The following is a 22,705-nucleotide window of genomic DNA, read 5'->3' as shown; positions in this document are numbered from 1 at the left end:
CCACTCATACTAGTAACCTTGAAAGTACTTTGAAAGAAAAATTGCCTTAAGATAAGCAGAGTCTCTGTAATGTCATTAGAAGGAACTGTTTTCTATTTTTATTTTTTTAAATAAAATTTTAAGATACTTAAAACAATTTATAGAAGTTATTCAAAATTTGTTTTGTATTTTATTTATATTTATTTTATTGGAAAGTAAATTTTTAAAAATATTTTTATTGCTTTCAGAGAAAGGAAGGGAGAGGAATAGAGAGAGAGAAACACCGATGAGCGAGAACATCCATCAGCTGCCTCCTGCATGTCCCCTACTGGGGATTGAGCCTGCAACCCTGGGCATGTGCCCTGACCCAAACTGAACCGGTTCATGGGTGGATGCTCAACCATTGGGCCACACTGGCTGGGCTCTTTTTCTTTTTTTAAAAAACTTATTAAATTTATCTACCATCTTAAACATTATAAAGTGTTCACTTCAGTAGTATTAACTACATTCATATTGTTGTGCAACCAATCTCCAGAATTTTGCATTTTGCAAAACTGAAACTCTGTACTTAGTGAACAACTCCCCATTTCCCCTCCTCACAACACCTGGCAACTACTATTCTACTTTCTGTTTCTGTGAATTTAACTACTCCAGATAACTCATGTAAGTGGAATCCTACAATATTTGTCTTTTTGTGACTGGCCTTTTTCACTTAGTATAATGTCTACAAGGTTCATCCATGTTATAGCATGTGTCAGAGTTTCCTTGCTTTTTAAAGCTGAACAGTCCTTTGTAGATCACATTTTGTTTATCCATTCATCTGTTGATGGACACTTGGGTTGCTTCCACATTTTGGCTGGTTTGAAGAAAGCTGCCATAAACATGGGTTTCCAAATACCTGTTGGAGTCTGTTTTCAGTTCTTTTGGATATATACCCAGAAGTGGACTTGCTAGATCACATGGAAATTCCATTTTTACATTTCCACCAACCATGCACAAGGTTCCTGTTTCTTCACATCCTTGTCAATACTTGTTATTCTGTTTTTTTGATAGTAGACATCCTAGTGGGTGTGCGGTGATACTTCGTTATGATTTTGATTTGCTTTTTCCTAATGATTAGTGATGTTGAACATTTCATAAGTTTGTTGGACAGTTGTATATCCTTTTAGGAGAAATGTGTGTTCAAGTTCCTTGCCTATTTTTTATTGGGGTTATTTTTTTTCTTGTTCCCTGGTCTTATTTTTAAATTATTAGTTTTAGCTAGAGTATTGACTCTCCACTGGGAAAGGAACGTTTTTAATTTACACTTTCACTTTTTTCAGATCATGATTTTTCTTAGTAATTTTTACATTGTAAAGGCTTATAACATCCTACTCTTTAACTCATAGACTTTTCTTTAAAGTGATTTCAAAAAGAATTTATAATGAATGCTTATGTAAGTGTTCTGCACTTGAAGATTCCAGGTGATGTGATTAGATGCTTAGAGAAGGAAAAGTAATCTTGTGTCAATAACACTTCTCTTTTTCAAGGTTCCTCTTAACTCTTGTTGTTTGGGGCTGGTATGGTTTCTGGGTCAATTTTATCCCATCTGTTTTTGATCCTCTAGGCCTTTCTCATACTTTCTGGTCTGCTGCTTGTACCTTTTTTTGTTTTCAAAGGCTTTGATAATTTGTCATTTCAGTGGCACCTTCAGATGTAAAGATATAGATGTGTGTTCTCTCTACCATATTAAACCAGAAGCATCTGTGTGTTGCTTTTAGAAGGTCGGATTATTTTTATCTCTCTGATGAGGTTTCACTTCTTTTTAAAGTATTCTATGAATACGTAATATCTCTAAAGTTTATTAAACACATATTGAGTATACTATATGCTAGGCACTATTATAAATATTATAAATAATATTATAAATATTATTATAAATATTAATTCACTTAATCCATTAAATCCTGATAATACCATTTTATATATATATATATATATATATAATTTAAATGTCTTTATTGATTTCAGAGAGAGGAAGGGAGAGAGAGATAGAAACATCAATGATGAGAGTCATTGATCAGCTGCCTCCTTCACACCCCCTGCTGGGGATTGAGCCTGAAACCCAGGCATGTGCCCTGACCAGGAATTGAACTCCTATCTCCTGGATCATGGATCAATGCTCGACCTCTAAGCCACACCAGCTGGGCTGAGATATTATTATTCCTATTGTATCGATGAGGAAGTTGAACCACAGAGGAGTTAAGTAACTCACTTAAGGTTACACAGCTGGGAAGTGATAGGGCCTGGATGCAAGCAAACCCAAGCATCCTGCCCTTAGCTCTCGTGGTCTGAACCATTATACTTCGGCTGCCTCTTCTATGCCATTCCTTCTTTCTGGAATGCTTTTTATTTTTACATTTCCCTTGCTTTCTTTAGAGTCCAACATATGACACCTCCATTCATTTAACATATATATTAAGTGAACACTCACTATGGACCAGACACTCCTTTAGGTATTGGTGGTACAGCAATGAGCAAAACAGAGTGCCTGCTGTCATGGATTTTACATTTAGTTGGGGGAGACATAAAATATGTATAATTATATATGCTGGCAATGTATTTTCTCTGAAGAATAAAAAAATTAGTTTCAGGTACTCAAGTAGACTAATTTCCAAAACAAGGATTACATTTTTCAATAGCCAGTCTCTTAAAGGTGTGATTCTCTGTATCCATTATGTTTTTGTCAAAACAATATCATCTGATAATACCTCCTGTGGAAAGTGGTGCCTCAGATTAACATGAAGGAGGTTTATACAGGAGGGCTTTTGGAACCCACAGCTATAGAAGGGAAGGGAAGGAAGCAAGCTTAGGTAGGAAAGAATCAAGATATCCTGAAGTCTCAACAGAAACCTCAGTTGACCCTCCAGAGAATAAGTTCTGAAGAGTTCGCACTTCAGAGCTTTCCCGAGTCACGTCTAGGACCTTTATACTCCCACATCTAGTTAGTCATTGGTTGTGGGCTGTTTTGAGGAGGGAAATCATTCTCGAGGAGTGAAATCTCTGAAGGCTGACAACTGGGATCGTCTCCTGGTAATACTCCCACAGCTGGTATAATACTCCATTGCTAGTGAGTGATTCTGGGGTTGGATTGGGAGGGCGAAAGTCAGGTGACAGCATCCACCACAAGAGTTAGTAGGAAATTTGGATATGAATTCATGTTCTATTTCTTAACTGTGAGATGCTGGCAGATATTCTAGAGTTGAAAGTTTTTGCCTTTTAAATTGGTAAAATATGATTAGTATGTCTAGTTTGATGGTTATTTTGAAGGCTATGTAAGATAAAGTTTGTTTAAACACCTGGAACATACTCAGTATTCTATAAATGTTTATAGGCAAATAAACCATAACCAGTGATATTCCCTTGTCATAAGTGCATTTTCTGGAAGATGGGTTTCTCCTAGAAAATACTTCTTCTATATTTAGTTAAGAAATATTTGAGTTTTAATTATGTTAATAGTTATGTGAATATATCAAAAAGCCCAAAATTTTTGTCTTCCAGTTGTTTACAATTTAGTTGAGGATGTGTTATCAGTATATGATGAGTTAAATAACAAAAGGTAGAACATAAGATACATATTGGACAGGTTTAGAAGTATAGACCATTGGGCTTGTTCCGTTGAAAAAGGTTTAATGGAAGTTGATGTTGAAGTGCCTATTAAGATTGATCCCCACCTCCCTCTATAAACTGAGCTTTAAACTGAGGAAATGTCAAGATTAAAGCTTGGATCATCCAGGTCTCCTGTGTGAGGGTTGTGAGTTAAACCAGATGTCTGTGGTAGAGTATTTGTGTTGGGAATGATGGGATCAAGTTGAGAATAGAAATTAGAACCAGACTATCAGGAGTCTTAAATACCACAGAGAGCTGGAATTACAGATTTAGGAGACCCCTACATAGAGATAATAGTTAAAGCATTGAATGTAAAGTAAGTTTCAGGGGAGGGAGGGAGGAAGGAAGGAGTATGAGAGCAAGTGTAAACAATATCTTGTGATTGAAGACAAAAGGAGACTTAAGTGTTCAGAATATAGTAGAAAGAGAGCCAGGGAAGATACTGTTATGAAAACCGAGTTAAGAGGGTTCTAAGGCCGGGGCAGAAAACCATGAGATACTTAGGAAGAGAATGATTATTTTAAAAAGGCCATTAAATTTCTATGCTTGACTTTCTGCTAACCTTCAATAGCCCCTATGACTGCAGTTTTAACTTTTTTTGCAGGTGACTAAAATTTTTAAATCCTTGTTTCCTGCTCTATGTTCCAAGTACCTGTGTTTGTTCACAGTTCCTAACACAGTGTCATTTCCTTTGTTTTTTCAAAAAATATTTATCAAGTAACTATTCTGTGTTAGGCATTATGTTGGCCACTAAGAATGTCATGAGCTTTCACCAAGCTTACATTCTAGCTGGGATAGGTGGTGGACCATAAACATTGGTTTATCTGTCTGGTAGTCGAAGAGGTAGCCAGGGCCACTCCACACAGGGCCTTGTAGACTACTAGGCTCTTTGGATTTTACTCCACATGAGAGACAAAAGGCATTTGAAGAGTTTAAAACAGAGGAAGGACATGAACTACATTACTTTTGTAAACCCTTAAGAATAGAGTATGTGACACATAGAGATCATTATATAAGTATTCAGTTAGAGTCATTCAGTCTGTTTAACTTACCTTTGGAAGGATGACTGTGGCTGGCTACTGTGTGATTAAATCACATGGAGGCTTCACATGGCTCCTTGGAGGACACCCCAGGCTTCTGCTCTAAAACATTTTGTTATACTTTAAGTTTTATAATGAATAGCTGCTTGGTAGATTTACATTCTGTTGCTTACACATTTATGTCTATTATGTTTTTTGGGTATCCACCTTAAAATATGAATCATTTAAAAACCAGTTTTGGCAAATGGAAATTGTTTTGGAAAAAGGTGAACATGAAGGTGTGAGATCTAAAAATCATTCCATAGAAAAAATGGTTGACAGTCTCATGGGTGGTTAATCTGTGGAAGTTAGGGCTGAGGAAGAGAACATGGCAGATCTTTGTCAAATTATTGAAGGGCCATCTCTTGGACAAGGGATAGACTTTTGGGGAAGAGAAAATCTGGGACTAGTGATTGGAACAGTTTTCTGTTAAATATAAGGCAGAAGCCATTCCTCTGTGGAGTGCAATGCCTAATAAAAGAGTGATCTTCTGACAACAAATATTAAAGGAAAAGTGGGACTACCACCTGTTAAAGCAGGTAGGTGGGGACTGAATTGTTTCTTACCAATTTAATTTTTACCCTACCAAGGTAGTTGACTGGAAGCAACACATGTTGATGTACACACAAAATAGCTGAAGTCCATCAAATTGTCAGGCATTCAGTAATGTGTAGAGCATTATTCACTTTAATCATTGTCAACTTAAAACTCCCTTTCTTTTTCAGGGATATCATGATAACACACTTTGAACCTTCCATCTCCTTTGAGGGCCTTTGCAATGAGGTTCGAGACATGTGTTCTTTTGACAATGAACAGCTTTTCACCATGAAATGGATCGATGAGGAAGGTGAGTAGTAACGAGGGATGCAAGTGTTAGCATTTGATTTAAGATACTATTCTGGCATTTGTTTTTAATTCATAATTTAAGGAGAGAAAGTATGCTAGAAATTTAATGCCATTCCTATTTTTCTTTAAGTATTTAAATTGAAAGTCTACCAAAGAGTACCATCTTTGTTTTATCCTTTTTACCCTAGAGTAAAATTAGTATGTTTTTCCCAGCAATAAGGTAAACATTTCATCAAATAGTATTACATTTTACTTTAATTTTGAATATGTATTGTCTTATGTTTTAAGAGACCTTTAATAATTTGACAGTATTTTTTATTGAATATTACTTTAAAGAAGATGTTATAGAATAAAAGTGATTGTGACAAACATTATTTCAAAAATGGTGGCAGAAACTCCATACCATAGTGACTTGTACTCAAAGCATTTATTGAATATCTGCGTGCCAAGGATAGGTATTTTCTACCCCCAGACTCTCAGTCTCAGAGGGAGGTGGACATGTGAATGACAAATGTGGTAAGTTAACTGTGAATGCTTAGGGTCCTTGGAATACAAAGGAAGCAGCATCTGCACATGCATGCAGTCCCTGTGATGTTTGAACTAAACTATAACAAAGAGTAAAAGTTTCTGAAGTGGAGGTGGTGAGGGGAAAACCATTTACAATGAAGAATAAGATATAAAAAGGTACAGAGGTGTGAAGAACATGGTATGTGGGAAGAGCAGTTAATTCACTAAATCTAAAGTGTGGGGAGGGGTGAGGTATGAACTTGAGCTAGATCCTTGCTACTCCAAATGTGGTCTGCAGAGCTCCCTAGAAAGGGAATCTCAGGCCCCATCACAGACCACTGAATCAGTATCTTTATTTTAGCCAGATCTGCTGGTGAGTTGCATGAGTATTAAAGGTTGAGAAGCATGGATCCCTGAAGGCTTTGCAAACCACATTAGACTGTATTTTACATGATGGAATATCATTGAAGTGTTGTAAAAAGAAGCTCTAAATATACTAGTTTGTATAATGGTTTTCCTATTAATTATGAGTGGAATTTCATTTTAAGGAATGTCATTATAATATTTAGCTCAATATTTGAGGCCATTTCTATGTTCCCTGATATGAAGAGCCCTGGAAAGATATTATCCTAGCTCTAAGCTATAGATAAGTTCAAACCCATTTTAATTTTTTGAAACATTTTTAAAGTTTCTTTAAAGTAATCTGTGTTCACTGTTGGCGGGGGAAGACTAGTACAGATATTTATGAACTGTAAACATCTTTGCCCGTTTGCTTCTCTCCTCTCTCACCAATCCCAGTCCTAAAAAAGGAAACCAGTGATAACAGTTTTCCTTCTAGATATTTTCAATACATATACAATATGTTTATTTCTATGCATTATTGATAGGCATACCTTTTTTTAAACACAAACATTATATCATATACAAACCATTAAGCAATATTTTCCTTTTACATTGTGTATTGGACATTTTTTCATTTCATTGTGCATCAGTTTACATCATTATCTTTTTTAATACTGCACAGTATTCCATAGTGTAGATATTTCATGATTTATTTATTTAATTCATTATTGATGGACATTGGACTATTTTCACTACTAGGAGCAGTACATAACCTTTTTATATGCAATTCTGTACTGTTGGATGGGACTCTCTCTATAGCAAATTTGCAGCATATACATATCATAAATTTGGTAGCTAGTGACAATTAGCTATCAAAAAGTTAAACCAGTTTATGGCACAACTACACTGAATGAGAGCATCCCTTCACTTTTGCCCTCACCATCCTCAGGTATTATGAGTCCTTGACATTTTTTGAAATCTAGCAAGTGAAGATGCTAGCTTGGTATTTTAAATTTTGTACTATTTAAGAGTAAAACTGAATACCTTTATCTTTTCAACTACTTTTTTACCTAGTCTATCACAAGGTTAGTTTAAATATTGTTAATTATAAATGGTGTGAATATCTTACAGTATGTCTTTAGCCCGAAAATGAGACTGTTTAATTTAGCATAGTGCATAGAATATAGTTAGCAAAAAATAAACTGAATCTTACCATGCACCAGTGTTATTTTCCTTTTAATCTTGTTCTGATCATTTCATGCTATTTATTTGCCATGTAGAGGTTTTGCAATCAGTGGTTTTCAAATTGTAGTGCACATAGGAATCAGTAGATAATGCATTTTATTTTAAAAATTGATTTAGAGACAATCCATTAAAATACCTTATAGTACCCTTGTACTTTGTATTATCTTTGCCTGGAGAGTTCTGTTCCCAGATTGTCACATGGCTGCTTCTTTCTTGTCATTCAGTTCTTAACTCAGATGTCATGTCCTCCAAAAAGCCTTTCACGCCTGTTCACTTTGCATCTTGTTTGTATGGTACAGTGTAAGCTCCATGAGGGCAGAGATTATGTGTTTCACTGTGGAACTCCAGTGCCTAGAGTAGTACTGAGTAACAGTATGCACACAAAAGATTGTGAATCGTATGAAAGGTTAATATCAAGCCTTTCCACAGTGTAGAGTTATGTATGTTGTTGGAGATTTAAGCATTGGGAGTTTGGGTGTATTCTGTTTTTTCTTAATAGCATATTTTAATGAACAGATTCACATAGTAAATTAAGTTAATTATCTGCTTAAATAGTCATATCCTTTTATAATGCAGTTCATAGTTTTTCTCTCTAAATAGCTATTACGTGTCCTAATTTTCTGGGTGAAAACAAGAAAACTGTATCCTTTGCCTCATTCAAATAAAAGGTTAAACTTTCCATTAAGGTCTGTTGATTCCCTTCTTACCCTGGCTGATTCTGATACCAGTCTTTTCTTGATTTTAGGTATTCAGAGCCAGTAGTAATTATTTTTAAGTTCCTTGCAATTATTTTTCAGTTGTAATTTTGTCACCTTTGTTTTTAGCCACTTAGGCATTGGGACATACTTAATCTGGAGAAAAAAATTTTGTGTAGGGTCAATGGAAGACAGAACTATAATTTTATTTCTCTGATTTATGAGAAACACTGTTCTAGAAGCTAAACTTTTAATCATGGGGTTTTCTATTAGAGTAAATAAAGATCATATGCTTACTTCATTCCTTTAAACAGATTTATGGCAACAGCCCTTTTTCCTTGTGTTCAAAACCAGTTTTACTGATTTGTTTTGATGTACATGTGGAAAAACTGGTTTGCTTAATGGAACTAAAGATTTTAGAATGAATAGTAATTTTGTAACAATCAACCCCCCCACCCCCCTTTCTCATATGCTTTGTGGAGAGGGGGAGGGCAGGGAATGATAAATGTTACTTTTTAGTTCATCATACTTCAATTGTGGTCATTTTTCCTTAAGGATGTACTTTTTATATTTACAACCTAATAGTATTTTCTAAATTTCTAATTTATTCAGGGTTTGATTATCTGGTTTAAATTTTACTATGTTTATTTTCTGTACTTTCTCTTTTATTAGAAAGTAGACTTTGGATATTTTGTTTCTTATTAAAATTTTTATTAAGAATATTGCATGCTTTTGCAAAAATACTGATTTGTGTGAAGGAAAAAGAATCTCTGGGAATCCTCAGATCCCTAGAAGGAGCTGCTATAAACAAACTGATGACATATTTTTCTGTGAATATACAACTAGAAGGGACATAGTAACAGGTTTTTTTCCTTTCTTACAAATAGACTGATATTGTACAAGCTGTTACCTGCTTTTTCACTTAACATCTTTTGGATATCTTTTCATATCAGTGCATGGAGATTTATCTTGTTCCTCCTAAAATGTTGTGGGATATTATTATAATATGGTTGTGCCCTAATTCATTTAACCAATTCCGTTTTGATGGGTTTTTGGGTTGTTTGTAATTTAACTATCAAAAATATTGGTGCAGAGAATATTTTTGTGCATATATTTTTGGGCACCTGTACTGTATTATCTTTAGGGTAAATTCCCTGAAATTCAGTGTATCCTTGAGGACAGGTGGTATTAAATTGACCTCCAAAAATATTGTATTTTTGTTATACTTTCACCAATAGCATATGTGAATTCTTTTTTTTTTTTTTTTTTTTACACCCTGTAAAAGATTATGTGAGGAAAAATGTTGAAAATGAGTTGCAGAGTGGGAGAGTGTACTATTTGGATATAGCTCTTTAAATTCATTTCCTATAGGTTTTGATAAGTTAGATTCATTTAAAATGGACATTTTAAATGAATATAAGCATTCTTTGGCATAAAGAGTATGGAGTTTTTGTGAATTCTAGGAAGTTAAACTTCTTCCTGGCTTGCATTATAAAACTGATATGTTCATAGGAGAAGAAACTGAGTAACAAAACCATACTTAGGATAGTAAGGAACATACTTCTTTTATGTGATATAATCCAACATCTAGTTAACATACAGATTTCATTATCTTGAAATTCGTTAAACTGAGCAGATCTCACTGCTCAGTTTAAGATGTGAATTCAGATTTTAGTAAGAGAGTGGGCTTTAAGAAATAGCTTTTCCTTTCATTTTTGCTTCATGATGATGACTATGTAATGTGTCCTGCTTTATCAGGCATTAAACAGTTGGTCCAAAAAGGTATTACTTGAACCAAAGCCATTCAGTCCAATAAAAACAAAATAGATTTGAATACATGTAATGTCAGCTATTAACTCTTATTTCCACACTTCCTTGTGGTTATTCAAAATATTCGTCTCTAGGTGCATATTGAAAGCAGGTAGTTGACCTGGCCTACGTTTCAACCAGAAGCAAGTGAATACTAGTCTGGCAAAAAGACCATGTCTTGCTAAAAGGAAAAACTGATTTTTTTAAAATGGTTATAATGATACTTTTAACAATAGTTAATTCCATTTATGGCTTTTGATCAAAGTGCAATAATAAAAGCCACACCTATAATGGATTAAGCATACTATGAGTCATTTTAAATACATGATCTTTAGTTTTCCCATCATACTTGCAACATAGATAATAGCCCTCTTTTTACATAGGAGAAAATTGAAACTCAAAGAAGTAATTTTGCTGAAGTCGCACAGAGAGACGGGATCTGGAGCCTGGGAGAAAGCCTGGGTGCAAAGTACTGCAGGACACCTCTTTGAGAGATTGTTTTAAAAAATATATGTCTATTGATTTCAGAGAGAGGAAGGGAGAGGGAGAGAGAGAGATAGAAGCATCAATGATGAAAGAGTCATTGATCACCTGCATGCTGCCCCTTCCCCCCCCCCCCCACTCCTGCTGGGAATCGAGCCTGGAACCTGGGCCTGTGCCCTGACCGGGAATCAAACCAAGATCTCCTGGATCATAGGTAGATGCTCAACCACTGAGCCACACTGGCCAGGCTCTTTGAGAGATTTTTGATGCTTCTTGAGTGAGAGAGAGATTTTTGAGAGGGAGATTCAAACATGCCTTTGCCTGAGAAGAGCTAGTAGAAGGAAAGCCAAAATAAAAAATGCAACTAAGGAAGGCTAGTGGAGTAATACCCAGAAAAGATGGAAGTAGGGATTCGTGGCTAAGTTAGAGAACAGAGCAGAGACACTCATTTCTTTGAGATCGCAGGACAGGAGATGACTTCATCCAAATTCTCTGCTGAGAGTGATTGGGGTTTGGACAGGGTTGGTGGCATCTAGTGTGTGGTAACATTTGGTGTAACCACAGGAACGAGCAAAAGAATGGTAGTGTTGAGGATCCAGCTCAGGCCCCAACTATGTTCAAAATGACTTTTTCACTGAGGAATGCCATCCTATTGGGAGATGTGTCATCTCACTGATTGCCAGGGATGACTCAGTTTTTTGGCTGGTTGACTAAGGGAGGTGTTTCTTCCTTCCCCTTCTCTGTGTGTAAATTTACTGAAACTATACATTTACATTTAAAAGCTCAAACAGGACATCTCTTCAGTCCAGGGTACTTTATTAGCCACACTTCCTTTCTATGAGTCTCTTGAGCAGGCTCTAAGGTGAAGGAAGAATTTGACGAAGTGATTACATGGAGACCTCTAACAGACCATATTGGGGCAATGGAATTACTTTCACTTCCTCTTTTAAAGAAACAGGTGACAGAAAGCTTGTCCTTGGCCATTAGTCATATTTCAGTGACAATCTAAATGTAGTCAGTTGTAGGTTCTGTTTGCTACATTTTTAATATGTGTTATTGAGAATTAAATTGTTTTATATTTATAAAAGTTGGTATCAGTGAACCTCATAATATTTTATAGAAATAGCAATGGAAGTTAAATTATCTGCTTTAGGGAATAGAATTGTCTAAATAAGTATCCAAAGATTTGTTCTTATCAAATATTTCTCTATGTATATGTAATTTTTTTCTTCAAGATTTTATGTAACAGAAATTGTTTACTAATCATTACATTTAGAGGATTTAAAAAGTGAGCTTTACTTTTTATATTTTGCAGGAGACCCGTGTACAGTATCATCTCAGTTGGAGTTAGAAGAAGCCTTTAGGCTTTATGAGCTAAACAAGGATTCTGAACTCTTGATTCATGGTAAAGAAATAGTCATTTCTTATTCTTCTAGAGCAATAATTTTTAAAAAACAACACAATAAACCTATATTCTTGACCAATTTAAAACATAATACTGATGTCATTTTTTTAATCTCTATGGCTCATTGCTATATAACTGTCCTTATTCAGTAGTTTCTCAATTGCTACAGAAGACAAAATCCGTTTTTTTAATCTTGGGAAGTTTGTTATTTGTGTATGCCTCCTTGAATATTAAAACAGTGTTTCACAGCAGAGTTTAATAGAGAACTTAAGAATGGAGAGCCTCATTGAATCTAAGTCATCCCCTTACAGTTTTTAATTTATGTAAATAATGCGTCCCTAAAGATAAGGTATCTTAAATGTCCTTTCTTTTGTTTAAGGGTTAACAGTGAAACTATTTACATAGTTATTGTAGACATTATTGTGTTAAAGGTCAGCAAGCCTGAGAGGTGGGTGGTGGTATAGAAAAAGAAACCAAAACTCAGCCACCTTATAACTGTTACAATATAGACCGTGGTTATAAATCTAGATATTCTGATTCCAGATCTGTGTTCTTTCCATTCTAGTATGCTTCCCTCCAATTTTTTATCTCATGTAGAAGCCCCTTAATGTACTGCACTTAATTGCAATACATTGGCAATTTTTATGGAACATTTTGGGGAGCTTTAGGAGACCTAGGGAACTCTTTAACTTGAAACAGATATAAATCTCTGCTAAATATAATGAATTATTTCAATACCTTGTTGTAATTCTCTTATACTTTTCTATAGAGTGTGTTTTTGAAAAATAGTTTGACTTTTTTTCTACCTTTAGAATTTGACTTAGTGACTCCCAAGGAATCCATAATTTAATAAAACTACAATGAATGTTTAAAGAAGTGATTGATCAGTAGTATTAAACAGTTTGTTTTATTACTTTTTATACTACATCACAGATGTTTTTAGAAAGTTAGTTTATATTTCAGCTCTTAAAAATGTATGAGGAACTGTGCCTCCCATACTCTGCTCTTTATCAAACATGTCCTTTTGTACATCACAGACCACAAATAGTTGGTTAAATATTCATAAACATACTATTTCTTTATATTCTACCTCTTTGTAAAAACTGGTCTAAATTAGCTTGCTTATAAATATATAGTTTCTAAGATAAAACTTACATTTTTTGGATTTGGTTACTGTTTCTGGTGTTAACTTATTCCTAAGTTTAATATACATCTTTTAAAAGCTGTAATGGTTTATGTTCATATTTGTATAATTTTTGTAATTTAATTTCAGTTCTTCACTATAGTAAACTTTTCACTACCACAGGATTTAAGGAAATAGTAGTTAATGATTTCTCTAAGACAAAAAAAATCAATGAGGTAACAGGGACTGGAATTAGCAATTTGAGCTTCTAATGCATTATTTATGGATGGTTACTTTCATTTCTTTCAACAAATAATACCATATGCTAAGTATGTTGTGTCAAAAGAGGGTCAGATTGAAATTTGGAACAATTTTTTTTGATATTTGAATTCAAAATTCTATGTAATTTGTATGATTTAAATATGCTGTATTAATTTTAGTTTATTTTTTTTCAGTATTTCCTTGTGTACCAGAACGTCCTGGAATGCCCTGTCCAGGAGAAGATAGTGAGTGTTTATATACTTAATACAGTCGAATTAAGTTATGATACAATGGCACAAGTGAAAGGAAATCAGAAATAGAACTTTTAATTCGTATGATTTATTTTCCATTCTTTAGTCTAATTTAGAGTATATTAGCAACTGCCTAAACTCGACTTTGCCAGATCAAAATAAGGCAGTTCTTAGGTTATAACTTACTGACATAGTTATCTATTATGCATTTGAAAGGAAAATTAAGTTAATTTTAAGTCATATCCAGGTTTTAATTTCAGAAAGTTTCAAACCTATGGAGAATTTGAAACATTAAAAACAAAGATACCTATATATCCTTTGCCTAGATTCACCAATTTTTAACATTTTCTGTATTTGCTTTATCTCTGTATCTGTATGTGTGTACACATATGCATACATGTATATACATAGGAAACACACTTGTTTTATTTTTTTTTATGTTTTTGCTGTACCATTTGAGAGTAAGTAACTGACATAATACTTCACCTTTAAATACTTCAACACGCATCCTTAGGAATTGTTACACGATTTCCTTTTGAATGTTTAAGCTAGTGGTTACCATTCATGAATGACTTGAAAGAGTCAAGCAGCTATTTGGCCTGATGTAATTTAAATATGCAAACTTGTGTATGATCATAAATTATTGCTTTTGATACATGATATAATTTATTAGTTGTGGATATTAGGCAACTCATTTTCACTTGTGGATTCTGCGCATATCTATGACTTTAGAAGGAATTGTAAATGTTTTGAATTAAGTAGTTCTAACTTTTAAAAACAAACTATTTATTTGTTTATTTATCTATCTATTTTTAGAGAGAGGGAAGGAGAGAGAGAGAGAGAGAGAGAAACATTGATGTGAAAGAAACATCAATCTGTTGCCTCCCACATGTGCCCCAATCAGGGATAGAGCCTGCAACCTGAGCATGTGCCCTGCTGGAAAATCAAACCTGCTACCTTTTGGTGTATGGATGACACCCCAACCACTGAGCCACACTGGCCATGGCAGTAGTTCTAACTTTTAATTCTAGGACTCTTCATGTAACTTGGTAAAAAAGGAAAAATTAAAGAACTATGGGTGTTTGTATATAGAGTTGAACGGTGGCCGTGCACTATATAGGAAAATGGGGAAATATAAGGAATAGGTGGAACTTGGAAGCAGTAGTGAAAATTTAGGTTTGGACTCAGCTAGGAATATTTCTCTGGACTTGTGGTGGCAGATGGATTAAGGCCAGTGTAGGCTGCCTTCACAGAGCTGTTGGAGAAGCGGCTCTTTTGCCAAGCCCAAGTTTTGAAAGACTTGCCATTGTAGCAGATCTTCGCTCCAGAGTCCCATTTTCAAATCGACTATGTAGCACACAGATAAAATATTATTTCTAACTTTTTCACTATATTTCATGCTCACTTTCCCGTTTTAAAATTTGCTCATGGAGATTTTGACACCCCCTCCTTCCACAGTATAATAAATATTAATAAACTGGAGCATGGGGAAAAATTGATAACCATTAATGTGGTCTCTTGGCTCTTTTAATTCCTAGCCAACATTAACATGTTTAAATTTAAGAAATATCAAGTTGTAGTTCACAAAAGTTTCTGAAGTAGACTGTTCTTTTAGGTTAAGATACTACTAATAGTAACTTTTTGCTTTGGTTACTCCTAACAGAATAAATAATTAAAAATAAATTATTTATATTTAAGGTTCTATATTATACTCTCAAAATTTCTAATTGAGAGCATTTCAACTTGGTCTTTTCTATCTTAATTTTAAATAGTAACACACACACACACACCCATTGCTACATTTGCTTTAAAATGAGTTTAGAAACCTAACGGAATCTTTCCACAGTATTAACTATTATTGTGGAACATTTCTTAGTGACTAATAGACTGTATATATCATAGTGATTGACTTAACCAAAATTACCCAGATGGTCTAGATTTTAATTTGGGAATGCTCTTAGTTTGCTTAGGAAAAGCATTAATATAAAAACCATTGGATGAAAGGTTGTTGGGGAAGAGAATATTCTTGTGGTTACAAAATGTCCTTTAGATATTTGTAAGAGTACTTATAAAATGGAAAATGTACCTTTACAAATAAAGAGAACTAGCAGCCCAGCCAGGCGTGGCTCAGCGGTTGAGTATCAACCTAGGATCCAGGCGCTCATGGTCCGATTCCCGGTCAAGGCACATGCCTGGGTTGCAGGCTCGATCCTCAGTCAGGGGTGTGCAGGAGGCAGCTGATCAGTGACTCTCTCGTCACTGATGTTTCTCTCTCTCTCTTTCCCTCTCCCTTCCTCTCTCTGAAATCAATAAAGATATATTTTTTTAAAAAAGAGAGAGAACTCGCAATCACTGCCTTAAACAGAGTGAACACCAGTAGTGGGAGTCAACATTCTGACATTTGTATATTTCTTGATGTGATGCAGTGAGAAATATACATCAATCACCTATGTATTGTTTTTGCCAAGTATTTAATATTGACTTTAATGAGGAAGTAGATAATCTAGAATGTAGGACTTAAGACAACTGCCTAGACTTAAAAAAACCCCTCAACATTATGAAAAACAAACAACAAATAAGGTGGAGTAAATGTTTTAGCATACGTTAAAGAGACAAAAAAAGTACAGCATCCAAACTCAATGCCTGAATCTTGGTTAGGTCTTCAAGAGAAAAAGAAATCTATGAATGACACATTGAGGGCAAATAGAGAAATTTGGATCTGAACTGTATATTAGGTAATATTATGTTAATGTTAATTTTCTAAGACATGGTAATGGTATTGTGCTTAAGTGGAATTAGGAGGAATGTCCTTAATCTCAGGTAATGGGAATTTGAGGGTGAAGTGTTATGATACCTGCAACTTTTAAGTGATTGAGGAAAAGTATGTGTAAATAGAGAGGAAAGCAAGTGTCGCTTTGACAGCACACATACTAAAATTGGAAAGCAAAATGTGGAAAAATAAAATGTTAGTAATTGGCAAATCTTGGTGAAGGATGCAGTTTATTGTTTTATTCTTTCAACTCCTCTGTGAACTTAAAAACTTCAAAATTCTAAGTTGGGGGAAAATGAAAAAACAGAAAAGCAATAATAGTCACTGAAACATTTATACACCAAGGGCTTTATTTTCATTAGTCCCGTGATGAATGTGTTTTTATTTTTTTCACTTTCAGGTTTTTTTCAATATAATTTTTTTTTGCAATCAATATCATGAAAAAAAAAAATCACCGAATTATAATACTGATTTTTATTCAGACTTCTTCCTTTTTTAAACTTCTACTTTCTTTAGAATCCATCTACCGCCGAGGTGCACGCCGCTGGAGGAAGCTTTATTGTGCAAATGGCCACACTTTTCAAGCCAAGCGTTTCAACAGGGTAAACCTTAGTTTGTTGAATGTTGATAATTTGAGAAATCTATTTTTTCCTCTCTATTATGAAAGAAAGGTAGTCTTGTTATTCCCTTTTAAAGGAGTAAAGTTACCTAACATTCCCAGTTTTTACAGTACACATGTTTTCTTGAGGTAATTTTTAATAGAAGCTCCTTTCACTCTTAAAAATGTTCCTGATTTGATGATTAATTATATGGTTTCCCTAGCTATAAGAAGTTGGATTTTTTAATATAATTTAAGATACCCAGAAAATAAGCAAGGTTTGTTTTGCAAATCATTTAATATTGTAATTTTAATTTTCACTGTTTAGAAAATAATAATTGCAAACACTTATCTAGCTTTTTCTATGTGCCAGACACTTCCAAATGCTTGACATATATTAATTCATTCAATCCTTATAACAATCTTGTGAGATAGGTATTACATATTTCCATTTTATAGTTGAAGAAACTGAGGTACAGGGCAGTTAAATAACTTGCCCAAGATGACAAAGCTAGTAAGTTGCAGAGCCAAGGTTTGAAAAAATTTTATCTCCAGGAGTTCATGTTTTTAACTGTTCTTGATAACTATAAATCTGTGGACTCCCATTTCCATTTTAAAACTACTGCCATGTTCTGAATTCATTAATGTGAAGTCACCACCCAAGGTTCCCAAATTCTTGTTCCAAGTAGCATTGATAATTAAAAAGCTTTGAAATGAAAAGTCACTTTAGGTATTGCTCTTTAAGAGCAGGGCTATGGTTCGACCTCTGAACAATCTGGAAGGTTTATTTTTGCTTGAGAGTCCTTGTACAGCTTTTTCTGCCATATGTTTCTCAAGTTTAACTCACTTTTTCTATTTTTATTACTCTCAACCTAATTATATGAAGACTGAAAATTCTTAGACTTATAACAGAAAACAACGTGGTCACAAATTTCACTGTCTCTTTAAAATAAGTTCTCTTTTCTGTTTATCTTCCCTTGACTGTCATAGCTTTGGAAAAGTTACATATAATGAAGAGAATTGAGTTAGAGAAGAAAGCCACATTTTCACTATTTTATGAGCAAACTGTTGGGGAATGATTATGACCCTTTTTGTGTTGTTGTTAACTCAGTTCTATTAAATTACCCTTTCCAGCGTGCCCATTGTGCCATCTGTACTGACCGAATATGGGGACTTGGACGCCAGGGATATAAGTGCATCAACTGCAAACTCCTGGTTCATAAGAAGTGCCATAAACTTGTCACCACTGAATGTGGGCGACATTCTATGCCACCGGTAAGACACAGTTGTCTATTTTTCATAGGGCATTTTTGATAACACTACTAGAACAGAGGGCTAAAATGCGGGAGGGGGGTTAAGGAATCTGAGCTCAACAGTGTTATTGCAGAATGTAGGTAGGAATGCTTTGCGGTCCAGCTTACATATTGTGAATTGGGGAACTGTCATTACAAATTTGTTTGTAGGATATAGTTAACTTTTCTGTTTAGCCTGATTCAAAATCCTCTGTTCTAAATTAGGAAGATGTAGGAAGAACCATTTAAGAGATTTTTTTTCTCTTCTTTAAGTTAAACTCATTAGTTGTAGCTCCCCTTATTATAGCATCGACACTAAGCACCTATCAGGTCAGAACAGTCAGAGTCTTCATGTTTGCTATTTAAAGTGTCAGATTAATGGGGGAGTTTTTGCATTTAAAATTTTTTTCACGTTCTATTTTAAATATGTAATAAAACATGTTCATAATAGAAAAAATAGAGAACACAAATGAATAAAGAAAAATTAAATAAAAATTCCTCATGAACTCTACCATCTAAAGTAGTTGTCATTTGTGTATATCTTTCCAGAACTTCTTCTATGCAAATTTATATGCATAAACATTTAAAATTTTTTCATGTAGAAAAATGTGAACATATGGTAAGAGTAGATGGAACCATACAATGAACTTCCATGTACCAGTCACCCTACTCCAACAGTTACTCATTCATTACCAATCTTGTTTCATCTATACCCCTACCCATTTAACCCTGAGTTATGTTGAAACAAATCCCAGACATATTTCAGAATGTACCTCTAAAAATAAGGACTCTTTGAAAACTAAAAACCAAATTCCTTATGTCAAATATCCATCCAGGCAATGTTCAGATTTTCAGTTGTCTCATAAATGTTTTGTTTTTACAAAACATTTTCATTATGAATCAGATCCAAATGAAGTCTATATTTATAATTGATTAAAATGTCTTAGCTATTTTTTAATTTACCAATTCCTTTCTCTCTGTCCCTGTTGCTCTCTGTCTCTCCCTCTGTGTGTGTATGTGTTGCACTCTCACTCTTCCTCTGGCTCTTTTTTACCCCTTTCAGTTTAATTGTAGAGGAAATTGCATTGTCATTTAAAGTTCTGCATAATTTTTCCCTTTGCTTTTTCATGGTATGTATAAAATGTTCCCCGTCCTCTTTATTTTCTGTATATTGTAGTTGGATCTAGAGGTTTGATTAGATACTGGGTTTCAGGGGCTATTTTTGAGACTACTTCATTGAAGGTGGAATATTTTTCCATGAGAAGGCACATGATATTTGAATGTGTCTTGTTCTTTTACATGCTTTTTAACAAAAGTGAGATCATGCATATGCTTTTTTTCTAACCCATTTTTCTTACTGAACAATATAATTTGGTCATCTTTCTATATTTAGCTATCTGTTCCTCATCATTTTTCACATAATATTTTGTTATATGTGTATACCATAATATTTTTAACCTGTTCTTCACAATGGAACAGTTGAGTTGTTTTCTGAATTTTCCTATAAAAATCATAATGAAATTTCTGATGAATAACTCTTATTATTTCCTTAAGGATCCAGAAGTAGAATTACTGGGTTACAGAATATGTGTTTTTAGAAAGATCTGGATGCATCCTTCTAAATTGTCTTCTAGAATGATTATTCCATGTTTATTCATAGTACCTTTTTTGAACATTGTGAAAGTAGGTTATTAGTGGTATCTCTTTGGTATTAGAATTACTTAGCTAGTTCATATAAGCTTAGATGTGGGTTTATACAAATTAGGGAGGTGAAAATCCAATCTTAAGGACAAACGGAAGGCCAAAAAGTGTGAGCATAATTTCTCCAGGTAACTGTTGATGTTTGTGCGCATATTCTTAGGTGATGGATGACTTATGTGAGTTTATAAATGGAAAAGGAAAGAGGGACAGGGTTAGTCACTATATTTAGAATGGGTGCTAAATGCATTGAAAAATCCATGAGCCTCTCTTTAAGGCAGCCTTAAAATTATAAGTATAATTAAGGTTCCTTCTCAAGCTCACCTTTTCTTGCAGGTATTCATTAAACCTGGGTCCAAGGTTAATGAGTTAGTAACATTTTGGTTTGAATTAGCATTATCCTGAGGTTATTGGCAGTTAGTTGGTTAAGTCAGTTTCTAGGAAGTTTTTTTGTTTTTGTTTTTTTTCCATTTTTGGGTCACTGACACCTTCCCATAGAATTTTGCATATAATTTGAAGAGATTTATAGACATCTTGAAATCTATCTCTGCTCCTCAGCTAAAGAAGTCAAATACTAGATACCCTTTGTGCCAGAAACTTAAAGTGAGTATATGGAGCTCAAAAGATTAGGTACTATAGGAGAGAAACAAGTCAGAGTATATAGCAGTTTAATTTTGATTTCTACTTGATGGTCTGAAATTAGTTTTGTATTCCCTCTGTCATCTGTAAAATGTGACATTACCTCATTTACAGGAATATTATGTGGTGTCATATAGTAAAATTAAAAATGAATTAAATATTAATATAATTCTCACTTATGAAGTTATATTTTTTCAAACTTAAGTTTTAATATGCTGTGTCTCATCAAAGTAATGTTTCTGAATTTATAGAGATATTGGGATTTAAAAAGAATCCACTAAGTTACTGTTTCTTTGGAAATGTTTGTAGGAACCAATGATGCCCATGGATCAGTCATCCATGCATCCAGACCATGCACAAACAGGTAAGAATGACACTGTCATGAAGCATTGTTCATCAGCAAAGTATCATTCAAAGACTTCTTTAGTTGACTCTTTCACCCCAGTTTAAAAACATTTCTGTTCTCCCCAAATAAAAGCTAGGTAACCATATTTTGTGGTGGTAATATGGTCACAATATTCAACACATATATTTTTCATTTTAAAAAGACAACTACGTAAACTACAACAAGTGACTCCTTTCTCTAATACAGATTCATTTCTTTTGAGACCCCTTTAAGTTCGACAGACCTAGTTTTTTTCCAACAATGAAAACATACTGATTTTGTGGGCCATGTTGACTATGTTAAAGTGACCTGTTTTTATTAAAAGCTTTATTATCATAAGTAGAAAGTATGTAAAAGATATAGAGATGCAAAATTCAAAAAAGATTATGTGAGTTCAATGATCAAGTAGGTACAAAACCTTATATGTGTATCTGGGAAATTTAAAGAGCAATTAAATGGATAGAGAAGCCTGATAGGGGATGAATCAAGAAAGGCAAAAAGCAAACAGTTTTTCTGAAAGGACAGAATGCCATCTCTTGTTCATAGTAGAAACTGGTTATATGAAATGTAGGGGTTTTTTGCTGCTGTTGTTTTATTTTACCCAAGGGGCTTGAAGGAATGGAAGCCTGGAGCCCAATCTTTGTCAGTTTTTTACTTCACCTATGTGGTGCGGTAGTTAGGAACATTTTGAGTATGAAAGAAGTGAGAGACCACTAAAACCAGAGACCCTCTACCTCCATGCCTCATTCATACTAAAATAATTAAATAGGGTTTATAGAGTCACCCTTATACAAGGAATTGATTAATTTGTAAAGAATAGAATATTTTTAAAATAGCAAAAATATCCTAGCTGGGCATGGCTCAGCAATTGAGCATCAACCGAGGGCCCAGATCGCAGTTCAATTCCCAGTCAGGGCACATGCCCGGGTTGCTGGCTCAATCTCCAGTCGTGGGCATGCAGGAGGCAGCCGATCAATAACAACTCTCTCATCATTGATGTTTCAGCTCTCTCTCTCCCTCTCCCTTCCTCTCTCTCTGAAATCAATAAAGATATATATTTAAAAAAATTTTTTTTAAATAGCAAAAATATTTGGTAAAAGATTCTTGCTTTCCTTACCCTTATTAAAGATTAGGATTTAACTCATATTTACATACACTTTGTTATTAGCAGGATAGATACTTAATTTTAAATGATGAAGACCAGAAATAAAAACTAGAATAAGCAAATCAAGAGAAATTTTAAGTCAAACTCAGCTAATGGATGCTATTTTTCTCTTTTTTTTATGTTTGGGATTGGGTTTTTAGTAATTCCATATAATCCTTCAAGTCATGAGAGTTTGGACCAAGTTGGTGAAGAAAAGGAGGTAAGTTAACTAGTCTTTTTTAAAAAAATTAATATGTTTAATAATAGTTGTTCATGTTAGTTTATTGAAAGTTAGTCTTATTGTACATTAGCTTTTTAATAAGACTTGACAGTGTCAAGATAGGACAAATTGACTTGCTTAGATTTTAGATCATAATGGTAAAACGCAGGAATGATTTTTAATGATTCTAGAGTTTTATTCTGATTTAATCTAATAAGTAAATTACTGATTTCATTTAAATTAAGAAATAATCTGGTAGAAGAACTTATTTTCATATTAAGATACC

General features: G+C 34.1%; 1 protein-coding gene across 1 annotated transcript in view; it reads left to right on the top strand.

The window, feature by feature from the left end:
* The window catches only part of PRKCI (protein kinase C iota), a 55,138-nt gene that overhangs the window by 9,491 nt on the left and 22,942 nt on the right, over positions 1-22,705 (top strand). Inside the window, exons 2-8 of the mRNA XM_016202997.2 lie at positions 5,432-5,553; positions 11,949-12,038; positions 13,617-13,667; positions 16,960-17,045; positions 18,176-18,316; positions 20,980-21,034; positions 22,361-22,419. Of these exons, the coding sequence (XP_016058483.2) occupies positions 5,432-5,553; positions 11,949-12,038; positions 13,617-13,667; positions 16,960-17,045; positions 18,176-18,316; positions 20,980-21,034; positions 22,361-22,419 (604 nt within the window). The remainder of the gene's footprint in view (positions 1-5,431; positions 5,554-11,948; positions 12,039-13,616; positions 13,668-16,959; positions 17,046-18,175; positions 18,317-20,979; positions 21,035-22,360; positions 22,420-22,705) is intronic.

Source organism: Miniopterus natalensis, chromosome 6, assembly GCF_054644295.1.
Source record: "Miniopterus natalensis isolate mMinNat1 chromosome 6, mMinNat1.hap1, whole genome shotgun sequence".
In the NCBI taxonomy this organism is placed as follows: domain Eukaryota; kingdom Metazoa; phylum Chordata; class Mammalia; order Chiroptera; family Miniopteridae; genus Miniopterus; species Miniopterus natalensis.
This window is presented reverse-complemented; position numbering and strand designations above follow the sequence as displayed.